Consider the following 12,448-nt stretch of genomic DNA (forward strand, 5'->3'; position numbering starts at 1 on the left):
GAATTCCTTGCATATCATCCTGTTTCATTTGGACACGTTGGAAAGCTGTGGGAGTCAAAACTGACGAATACATTAAGAAAGGCTTACTTTCGTTAAAGCTTTCTTAGGTTGATCTTTCTGTAGTTATTCATTTCTACTAACTAGAAATTAATTCAAATTAGTTCCACATGTATACCTCGACCTACTACTATAAGCATATTATAAGTAGCTGAAAGGATAAGAAATATCAAAGGTGGCATTCTCGTTTAAGTCTATTTCATTATTATTATTTTTTTCAAGACTGCTTTAATCAAGGGTTGCTCTTTGACGGCTGCAGGGTGTAACACGAGTGTTTGCACATATTTTGGGGAATGAAAGATAAAGTTTCTTTGAAACAGAAAATATTTTATATAAACATGCATTTTAAGGCGTCCGTTGTCGGTGCGGGGAATTTTAAAATAACCGTTATCATTACTGATGCTTTCAAGCGATGGAGTTCGTGGTGAGAAGTCGGCTCGAGTCGCCTGACATGTAGAAGAGAGCGGAGGTGGCGTATAGGAGTGATGGAGGGATTAGGCCGATGTTAATAAAGTATCTCCCAATAAAATGTATTCTTTAGGTTTTGGAGGAAAAAAAAAGGCATGCATCATTGAAACTGTTTCCCTCCCTATCCGTGGTATTCACTGGCCACCTATAAAAAAACAAAACAAAAAAAATAAGCCTAATTGAATCTCTCATCCATCAAAGATACGTTTGCTTACTCATTAGACTTATTCATTAGACACCTTCAAGCGTAGATTTAAAAATCTCTTCCTCTCCATCTAAAGTATTCATCAGACACCAGTCATAAGCGTAGAGCTAGTCATGATTCCTGGTTCAGCAATGTCGTGACGATGCACTAGAATTCAGAATTCACAAATGAAGGTTGCTCAGCAACGTTTACACTACTGTATTGGCTTGATCTCTTGTGGTGCTTTGAGGTGGTCCACCTCTAGGCCCATGTTCTAAATTTTGCCGTTCTTTAAACAATTTGATTTATCTATGTATGATTCTCTCCGGTATATTAAGCTTTCTTGATATCTCTCCAACAGGAACCTGCACCGAATGCAGTGCAATAATTGTCTCTCGCTCATCGAGGGATGTTTCTTAGACCAATAAATGACACATTGACATTAGATTCCCGTGCACACAACATCAAAAGCAATAGAGTGAGGTCGCCTGGTTCACACTGTTAGGATATCGTTATTTTTTCTTTTTGTTTTTAAATTTGATAGCATTTTGTGAGATTCCGATGTTTTCTGTAAAATTTAACAAATGGAATAGTTCAACTACCTTCAACTTAATATTGAAATGATAATTTAAGGACTACGTTTATGCGATACTACTAGTGATAAGTGTCTCCTATCTATTTGGTAATGTATATCTATGGTTGTGATATGACGTTTTTTATCACTTCGTTTCGTTCACGTCAATTTTGCTATATGGAAAATAGTTTTACACAATAACATAACATAATGTTCTAAAGATATCAGTGACTGTTTTTAACGTCATTACATAGGATTTCTTCCATCTTTGAAAAGAAAAATCGATAAATAAGGCATGAATCGTGCGTCAGGCAGGTGAACGAAAAATTATGAAACTCTGCCACGAGTTTTTTGGCCGACAGTACATAAATTTCATATAAACAATATCCCTGTAGCCCTAAAGTTAACATTTTTCTTTTTATATTTTACAAAGTACGAAATGTTTCAGCACTGATTCAAACAAGTCCTCTATTTCCGAAGCATCAATGATAACAGGAAGTATTTGTGTGCATCGCTGTCTTTCATCAGAAGGAAAGGAGACAAATAACGGACTTTTTATTCCTTTCAAACGTAGCATGTGACTACGACCCACCAGAAGCTGGGAGCAACATGGTGCGAAGTAACTATGTCTCCAACGGCGTCGGGACTATATTGGTCTACAACTGCACCGATGGGTACTTCGTCCCACCGACGAAGGTCAGATTCGCACCTTACCTCCTGTGGGGGTTAGGGGGTGGTTTGCACCTCAGGGTTATGTCTAAGAAAGAATAGTCGCATATCTTTTGTGAAAAATGATGCTTGTCTGAAATGTTTAGAGCACAGTGTTACTTTGTCGCCGAGGAACTGGTTCTAGATGAACTCGCTTGCGTCATTGCCAGCTATGTAAGAGGTCCAGTAACGCAATTCGGGCCTTCAAGTAGGCCAATTTGCATCCAGGTCGTGTTAGCGTTCAAATGCACTCTACGGAGAACTAGTGTCAGATTTCATTTCCTCTACGACTCGAAAGTGTTCTTAGGCATAAGACGAAAAAAATGTCAATCTTATAACCGTTTATACGACGGACTATACAATGCAGGGAGAAGGAGAACGTAAACAAAAATAGTTTTAATTATATAATGTACTGAACATTAAAATAATTATTTAATACTACAGATTTGCAGGGGTCATTTATTAACGTCTACGCAATCTGATTGAGTCTAGATAATTATTTATCAAACGCCTAGACCAGTGTTTTTCAACCTTTTCGTGCCCATGGCCCATTTTTGGCATTCCAAAGTACTCGTGGCCTAATGCCCTTCAAAATTGTGTAAAAAATAATAATATAATTTTATTAAAGTTTTTTAGAACACTTTTATTAGTTTTACATTATCATTTACAGAACTATTTCTTTAGAGCACTTCATTAGTTTACATTATCATTACTGGAAGAAAATGATGGCCTTTATTCACTGTTAATAACTCATATATGTTGTAATCAAAACTCAAAGGACATGTACGTATTCACTTATGAAAGTAGGAAACACTTTCCAGTTTTTCCGTAATTAAATTTTATGGATTGTAATAATAACTCAAAATACTTTTTTCACTTATGAAAATAAACACTGGCCTGCATTTAACAGAAATCTAAATAAATTTTGTACATTGAAATAAAAACTAAAATTCCATTTTTTTTACTTATGAAGTTAAGCACTGGCATGCATTTATAGTAAATATAATTGTTCTAGTTGTATTGTAATAAAAACTAAATTTACACTTGTTCAACAATTATAGAAATAAAAATAATAGTACTTTATTGTGGGCACATAAATTACAGCATAGATTTGGTAGCTAGTGTGTTGGTTGTGCTTGCTTTTTAACTATAAGTTTATCAATTTGTGGGACAGTTGTAGATAATGCACATCTCATATCATGCTCCACCTCCAAGCGATTTCTTGTTTTTGCTTTTATTTGTAATAAGGCAGAAAACCCGGATTCACACAGGTAAGTAGATGCAAAAAAAAAAAAAAAAGGTAGAAGGGCTTTTAGCCGAAGCTTCCCAACTCTAGGATGTGATACACTTGCTTGTGACCAGAATTCCTGTATAGGATGTTCTTTAAAAAAAATCTCTGATACTTGAATCAAATTTCATCTCTAGAAATTCTTGGTCGGACTCAGGAATAATATCTGGTTCTGCATTAAAAGGTTTCTCACAAATGAAAGAGATATTTCTTCAAGATCAGGAAAGTACCTGGAAAAATCTTGGCACAAATTATGAAGGTGACATTATTTCATTTTGGAGGCAAGATTCTGTTCCTTCTTCTCTTCTTCCTTCAGCCACTTCACAAAGCTTCTCAAACATAGCGAAATTACCAGAGCTAAATTTCCTAGACCAGTTCGTCATCTTGGCAGCAAAAGCACGCAATGTGTCAACAAAGTGAATTACTGTTGTGTCCTCACCCTGAAGCTTTAGATCAAGTTTGTTAAGCTGGTCAAATATGTCAGATAAATAGGCTAAACGTGGTTCCCAAAGTGGATCATTGAAAAAAAATAGGCTCCTTATCTTGCATATCCAAAAACATCTTAAGCTCTTCTCTAAGTTCAAAAACTCTGTTCAGGAAATTGACATGGATAGCCATAGTGCCATGGCCCACAGGTTGAAAACCACTGGCCTAGACCTACCAGGTTTGGTGCCAGTTATAATGAAATATTCAATGATTCTGATTTACTCTTCAATGAAGTATAGTTTCATTAGTTTGATATATAATATATATATATATATATATATATATATATATATATATATATATATATATATATATATATATATTACGTATATATATATCTCGTGCTGTTATTAAATCCCTGTCTAATAAATTGTCATTTTCTTTTCAGATTGGCATTGAACCTGTACCTTGGACTAATGTCACCTGCAGCGCAAACAAGACCTGGATACCTGAGAATTACTCTCCTTACTGTGCCGGACGTAAATAGCAATTGGTTCATATTTGGGGATATCAAAACTGTTTCCATCGATCACAGCAACTGATATTTTTCTTATTCTTTGGTTTTTCTTGATCTCAGTGACCATGTCACCATAATATAAGTCTAAGGTTGTTACTGGAATATATAGGCCTATGGAGCATTCAAGCCTAACGAACTCAGTAAACTGTTTTACATAGATGCCAGAATCTTTTATTGGAGTACCTGGTAAACTTAGCTAGTCTCATTTGTTTGTAAAACTTTCATTTATTATTATTTATTTGCAGTGTGTCTGGATGACCCCATAGACGCAACGCTGCCCCTTATCAACTCTACCTGGAATGGAATAGACAGAGAAATTGGGTCTCAGGTAAAGTTCTCGGTGATCTAGGCTGATCCTCTCTTGGATGACTGATTTGTAAAGGCCTGTGAGTGGCACACTTAAGTTATCCTACACCTCAAACAAATGTATGGAATTAATCTTAAATATATTTATGTTCCAGGTGGTCATCTCGTGCCCCACTGGATACTACTTCACCGACATGAACCAGACGCTGGTGATCACATGCGAGGAAGACGGCCTTTGGACAAACTACAGTTCAGGTCTGCTGATTTGTAGAAAACGTAAGTTCGGCGCGATGAAGAGTTACCGTCATTCTCATGATCTCATCATTTCGTAATGTTATCTTGCCACTGACATGTTGATCTTTATATTAAAATTGTGAATTTATCTTTTATTCTTTTTTTAATAAGTGATCTCTTCTTAGTTCTGTTTCCCATTGCCTTCTATTACTTTCTAATGAACAGCGTATTCAGTGGCCCCTCTTGTTGGGCTTGTTCCATATGAACAGGTTTCATCCTTTGAACGATAATAGTATTTCATAATATCATGGCTGCCGGAATATTTCATTGCTTCAAATTGATCTACCTTGATAAAGCGGCCGTCGGTATCCCCCCGGACACCCCAGAGGGGGCAATACTCGCTCAAAATATGAGCCGGTATTGGTTGGGTGACGTCATGAACTTCAGCTGCGAGCCTCCGCAAATGAGCGCCAGCGGAGAGACCTACGTCACGGCCGAGAGCACCGGCGACGGTTGGACGGTGGTAGATCCGGAATTCTCTTGTCAAAATGGTACGGCAAACGAAGACTTTCAGACCTATTAATTTTATGGGTTTTCTATGTTCAGATCTTATTTCCATAAGCGTTTTGACATACTCCTCTATGAAGCTTCTTCTTTGCCTTTAGCTTTTCCCATTTCTATATGGGGTCGCTGTTTCTAGTCAGCCTTCTCCATCTTCCTCTGTCCTGTACATCTTGTTCTCTTAGACCCTTTTCCTTCATGTCATACAATAATTGATCTTTCCACCTGAACTTTGACCTAATATATTCCTCTATAGACACGTTTTATTATTTCCATATTATCATGGGTAGGTCTAGCTTTTTTGCGCTCCTGTCTTCTGGTATCTTAGCGTTGATTTAATTTACAGTTGCTGCGTGTTTATGTATATTTATTTATTTGTTTGGTGTGTTTATCTTTATCCACGTTTGAAACTGATTTTCCTGCGTGTTTTGACATACTTATCTATATTTATTCCATAGTCTCATGGATATAGGCCTAGCTTTTTGCAAAATCAGCAATTTCTCAGTCATGTTTCTCTTCCCACGAAGCCTGCCTTGGCGCCCCACCCAACACGACCCGGGGCGTGACCTACGACTACACGGGCGTTCGCATCTGGGGCACGCGAGTCAACTACCGGTGCGAGGGCGCCTTCGTCCCGTCCTTCTCCGCCTCCTTCAGCGTCACCTGCGACAACGGAAGCTGGTCCTCGGACGTGGTTCCCATTTGCCGTAAGTTTTGAGTTTCTTTTGAGTCATTTCAACTTGGTGAAGGTTTGGTACAAGAAATTTGATTCAATAATAATAATAATAATATAATAATAATAATAATAATAATAATAATAATATAGTTACTTCAGCAGCGTTACGCTTGTAGAGATTCTTCTCCGTTTCCGAATAGCAGTTTTTCCCGCGCTATTCAAACAGGTTAGTAGAGCGCCTATAGAGGTCATGATCAAATAAAGGATCAAAATAGGTAAATATATTTGAATTTTACAGACAAACTATACTGTCACAGTCATCAACGTCATAGATAAACTATGATATCATAGTTTACCTGTAGAATTCAAATATATACACGGTTTTGATCCTGTATTTGATCATGACCTCTGTAGGCGCTCTACTACCCTGCTTAAATAGCGCGGAAAAAAACTGCTATTCGGAAACGGAGAAGAATCTCTACAAGCGTAACGCTGCTGAAATAGCCATTACTTTTAATAAAGTATGCTTTAGAGAGGGTCTGCTTCCTAAGTATAATAATAATATGTTTTGTTAAAAATAACTGCTGCTTCAGCACTATTAATCTTATAAAGAGTCTTCTCTATCTTTCTGATGACGGCTTTCTCGTTGTTGCTTAGACTGGCGAGCAACGCACCAAAGGGCATGGTCAAATTCGGTTGAGTCATTTGATTTATTATTGCTTATACAATTCTCTCTCTCTCTCTCTCTCTCTCTCTAACGCGACGTTTCCTCCTGATCGACAGGACATTATCAAGCGATAACTGCTGAGGGACTGAATTCCAGTGGTTGTTGTTTGTTTAAGATTAAGCTGGCCTTGTGCCAGCACGGGCTCTTGCTCACGAGCAGCCCGTAAAAAATTCCAGTGGCGAGTCCTTCTCCTTTTATCGTGGTGTTGCGAGCTCTCCAGTACGGTCAAGAGCACTTCTCCGGTAGGTCGAGTTTTTATTGGTTCCCGGAAGGTGACTCATACGGCGGGCGTTGACTAGTCTTGCAGACCTTCTCAGGTAGGGGTATCACCGGGAGCCTCTTGATTGGCTTCTACCTGCGTGACGTCACCCTGGTATTGTTCTCATGTCTGGTGTTCGACACCACATGAGAACAATACCTCCAGGGGTGACGTCACGCAGGTAGAAGCCAATCAAGAGGCTCCCGTGATACCCCTACCTGAGAAGGTCTGCAAGACTAGTCAACGCCCGCCGTATGAGTCACCTTCCCGGGAACCAATAAAACTCGACCTACCGGAGAAGTGCTCGACCGTACTGGAGAGCTCGCAACACCACGATAAAAGGAGAAGGACTCGCCACTGGATTTGAGTTACGGGGCTGCTCTGTGAGCAAGAGCCCGTGCTGACACAAGGTCAGCTAAATCAAAAACAACAACCACTGGAATCGTCCCTCAGCAGTTATCGCTTGATAATGTCCTGTCGATCAGGAGGAAACGTCGCGATTTAGAGAGAGAGAGAGAGAGAGAGAGAGAGAGAGAGAATGTATAAGCAATAATAAATCAAATGACTCAACCGAATTTGACCATGCCCTTTGGTGCGTTGCTCGCAGTCTAAGCAACAACGAGAAAGCCGTCATCAGAAAGATAGAGAAGACTCTTATAAGATTAATAGTGCTGAAGCAGCAGTTATTTTTAACAAAACAGTCTACGAGAGGGTCTCCTCCGAAATATAATAATAATAATAATAATAATAATAATAACTAATAATAATAATAATAATAATAATAATAATACTAATAATAATAATAATAATAATACTAAATGTAGGTTAATCATTTTGCCAGTAAAACTCTAGTAAACAATTAATCTGTAATAAAAATCGAAAGATCCTTTCACTCAGTAATTCTGGTTCTAAGACTTTTCGCAAAAAAAGAAAAGATAAATAAACCACTTGAAGTGGTAACCAATAAATAGTATAAAATGCATAGTTTTCTAAAATATTACATATAAAATGTTTGACTGATAAGCAACTAATCGATTTCTTCTTTTTCCTCTTCTTTAAAAAATAAATTGAAATATTCACATTTTTGTCATAGTACATATTCTGCCCGACGATGATGACGTCATAGTTATGATTAGATGTATGTATATATATATATATATATATATATATATATATATATATATATATATATATATATATATATATATATATATATATATATATATATATGATATATGTAGTATGTGTGTGTGTGCGTGTGTATTTCAATATCCACAATGACCACCGAGCTATTAAAAATCTCACACTTCCTTCATTGGATGCACTTATCACTACCATCTCTCAATAGGTTCGATTCCCGCCACAGGAAGTGAAAGCTTCCTTGCTAATATCTCCCGCTCGGAAATAGGCCTATACGGTAATTAGCGTATCCTGCACAGTGTGAGAAATCATAGACGCTGATGAAGTCGATGTGGCTTTTAAAATACACATAAATATTCAGTAAGAAAGTGTAGTATGTTCAGATGTATAGCTGTATACATACACGCACGAACACACACACACACATAACACCTCTAGTACCATCTTCCAACCTACAGCCGCTATAAATGGCGGCGAGCAGCCGACATTGGTGACCAAAGTCACCAAACTTTCCGATTCGTAACTCGCCTATATTCTGGGTTTTTTTCCATCTGTCCATCCGCCTGTGGTGTTTGCGCATGGTAACACTGCGTCCCGAGCTTTAAATAATATCATATTTCGAATATTAAGAGTGTAATTTGCATACAGTAAATTATCAAAACACTTTTCAGTTGCTAATGTACACCAAGATATCCTTTTATTTACCTAAAACTTACACATAGCGATAGCGTAACTATTTAAAGCCCGGGACGCAGTGTTACCATGCGCGACCACCACAACCGGATGGACAGATGGAAAAAAACAGAGTATATATAATTATCAGTATATCATGTGGAATGACTGTAATGACCAAGTATGATTTTAATTTTGCATCGAAACTCACTAAAAGGGGGTGTCAAAATGGGGTATTTTGAGACAAAGTTTGCCAGAAATGAATGTTGCAAAGAACAACTGTAGATTGGTGGCGGTAAGTTGTTCTAAAATCTCTAGACATAATAGATTTTTTTTTTTTTGGAATGAATTCTGATTCCTTCAGAATAACCCTAGATTCTTGATAGGCTTTGAGATATTGACTATTAATCCTGGTATTCAGTTCATACTAAATATAAGCCTAATTCTTTATTGATAAGAAAGTTATATGTGGCTGATTTCTATATGTTTACATCCAGTCATTCGTTTTGCTCTCTCTCTCTCTCTCTCTCTCTTTCATCGTCATCACATTGACATTGATTCATTTTCCAAAAATCACTAGAGATGTTTCCATCATTATTTTATATCTATATTTTGTCGTAAATTAACTTGATTACTGTACAATGTCAGTACAGTAGCTAATATAATTATCAATGCCTGTAGATATCGTAATTGATATGTTTTTGTGTACTAATTTGTAATATATGTATATATACGTATATGTATATTATATTGTATGCTTATAAAATAAGACATTTTCAGTACCTACTATGTATGGCTATTCTCACCACACTTTGTAACCTTTGTAAATAAAAGATACATTTCCACGTAGTCATAAGTAAAGGACTTTTATTTTCCTGTGTAATATATGCGTTCGGTTGCCGAGCTGGTACTAGTAACGTTCCAGGAATCTTCCAGGTAAATCCTAATATGCCCTTGTTGACTTGAAGAACCAATCTCTTCCAAATGGGCTACAGACTGAGAACCATTACGAGAAGTCACCCAACTGATTGGTGCCCTGAGAGCCTTTTTATTTCAGGGTCCTGGTAATGATTCTCTCCATTGACCCTCGTCAGTCCTGTACCCATACACATATATACCTACTATATCCGTTCCATACCCACATCTGTACCTATATCCATACCCGTAACATACCGATAGCTGTATCTGTGCCCTACCCATACCTATTCGATACCTATATTGATATCTATGCTCATACCCATATCTGTACCATACCCATACTCATCTCATGTCTATACCCATTCCATACCCATACTGATACCCAAGCTCATACCTATATCCATTCCATACCCATATCTGTACCATACCCATATTCATGTCTATACCCATTCCATACCCATACTGATACTCATGCCAATACCCATTCCATACCCATAATGATACCCATGCTCATACCTATACCCATACTGATACCCAAGTTCATACCCATACCCGTAGTATTGATTACAGCACCCTCGGTTTGAAATCCATTACCACCAGTCTAGCGCCGTTGCAAAGCGCATTGGCCAAGCACAGATTGTGAACAAGCATATATATATATATATATATATATATATATATATATATATATATATATATATATATATATATATATATATATACACACACACACATATATATATATATATATATATATATATATATATATATATATATATATGTATATATACGTACTATAATCCTATTGACATTATTGGTCCCAGGAGATGTATGGAGATATCCAGCAACCCTGCTTGCAAGAATCCTGCCACTTTCCGTGATCATTTTTATTAACCTGTCTGTTAAACCCACACAAGTCCTAGCTGAACTATACATCTCACACCACGCTTGGTTTGAAGGGTCCAAAAAAAAGAAAACAGGCGCGCAAGTCTTTTAATGATAAAAACAAACAGAAACACCAAGAATGACACCAGAGCCAACTGAAGCAGCAGTAACTCCATCGTCGTTGAACTGGCCTTCATCTACTGCAGGACTGAACAGACCAAATTCTCCGCATGATTCCTTCCTCATTCATTCAACCGTTCTTCCTCCTAACCTCCTCTGCCTCCACCTGAGCTCTTTCCAGCAATAACAGACCTCTAGAAATGGAAACCAACACCAGACACTCTGGATGAGTTACATCCGCACGGCCTGGTGTCCACCATGCAACGGGATTAGCACTCAACAAGAACAAAATGCCATTTTTTTTTTTGCATGTTCCGAATCCGGATACCATCCTGTCACAATCTTCTCCAACTGTTAGGCATTCATAATAGTAGCTGATCTTTTTCTCAAAATGAAATGTCCTCCCTTTACACAAGGACTCTGCTTTTCATCGTTTTCAACCACTGGTGAGTAATGCAAGATTTCCTTCACCTGGCTCCGTCAAACACATCGTCCTCTGCCAATTGTTTGTCTTGCAGATCTTTAATTAACAACCATCCATCCACCCACGACATATAGAAACAACAGGTCAGGTGCATTTTTATGTAACCGACCATAACCTGATGTAAACGTAGGGATAACTGCCTTAGTTACACTTTGAAATATGATTTAATATATATCCCTCAATAGATTTGAGCGGTGAATGCTATTTTGGACACTAAAATGTTGCAGTTCATGTGAATATCGATCCTGGAGAAATCGAATAGGCGAAATGTTGCACAAATAAGGTTTTTTTGTGTGTGAAACTTTTAGAGACTGACAGGATCCTGGAGACTGATGAAAAGGGATTGTTTTTCCAGTGTTTGAAAGCCCTGCCTTGTCCTTGTGTGTATTTGGGACTTTGTTGTCAATTGTTTTTAAGCTGATTTCCTTTTATAAGTTGTCTGTTGGTGCGAGTCCGCCTTTCAGTTCATGTATTTAGTTAAATTTACCTAGTTTCCTTTTGTGATAAAACTGGGTTTCACGATGAATTCGACCATGAAATTTAATATTGATTTAAGGTTCCCTGATGCAGTGATATCAAAAAACGCACCCCATAGTCAGAATGTCTCTGTAGGTAGCTAATTGAAATTTTGAAAAACGTCGACCGAACAGTCACCGAAAAAGTATCCCCCGGGGTAAACCGTAGCTGCAGCTTATAAGATTCCTAACATTGAGAACACACAAAGGTAAGAACTTTATCTTCGCCTCCGACCCCATCCCCACCCTCGGAAAAAGTGACGTTCAGTTATACCTTTGATGTCGGTTGAACTGAGGTACCTTGGTTTGAACATATGTTAGATTCAGATGATATCATTTCTGACGGAGAATCATGAGATATTCGTGAAGAGATGTCACCACAATAGCAGGATGAATGATAATAATACTGCCAGTTGCATGTGAGATCATTTATGGAAAGGACTCGACTACCCCAATTTCCTTGAAAATGCTTCTCATCATAGAACAGTTCCTGCTCGGAATGACTTATTCTTTCATTTCCCAAAATATTTGCATAAACTCATGTTACACCCTGTACTTTAGATTATGATATTACACATATTATACTCATCAAAATAATAAACTGGGTAACACTACCAGGCTTATCATTCCAGGGAAAAGAGAATGATATTTTTGAGGGTGAATGAATGA

At 37.6% G+C, this 12,448-nt stretch overlaps 1 protein-coding gene across 1 annotated transcript; it reads left to right on the plus strand.

Annotated features, from left to right (window-relative positions):
- Window positions 1-1,775: 1,775 nt before the first annotated feature.
- On the plus strand, window positions 1,776-9,387 carry LOC135205694 (complement receptor type 1-like). The gene is made up of 7 exons (XM_064236614.1): window positions 1,776-1,979; window positions 4,154-4,244; window positions 4,528-4,610; window positions 4,744-4,864; window positions 5,179-5,373; window positions 5,911-6,090; window positions 8,394-9,387. Exons 1-7 carry the CDS (start codon window positions 1,893-1,895, stop codon window positions 8,468-8,470), a joined length of 834 nt encoding a protein of 277 aa, XP_064092684.1. The 5' UTR covers window positions 1,776-1,892; the 3' UTR covers window positions 8,471-9,387.
- Window positions 9,388-12,448: the final 3,061 nt, after the last annotated feature.

Source organism: Macrobrachium nipponense, chromosome 24 (assembly GCF_015104395.2).
Source record: "Macrobrachium nipponense isolate FS-2020 chromosome 24, ASM1510439v2, whole genome shotgun sequence".
NCBI classification, from domain to species: domain Eukaryota; kingdom Metazoa; phylum Arthropoda; class Malacostraca; order Decapoda; family Palaemonidae; genus Macrobrachium; species Macrobrachium nipponense.

Coding starts and splice junctions, on each gene's coding strand:
- LOC135205694 (XM_064236614.1), top strand. CDS start 1,893: ATGGTGCGAAGTAACTATGTCTCCAACGGCGTCGGGACTATATTGGTC. Junction 1,980..4,153: donor ACTTCGTCCCACCGACGAAG/GTCAGATTCGCA, acceptor TTTTCTTTTCAG/ATTGGCATTGAACCTGTACC. Junction 6,091..8,393: donor GGACGTGGTTCCCATTTGCC/GTAAGTTTTGAG, acceptor ATCTCTCAATAG/GTTCGATTCCCGCCACAGGA.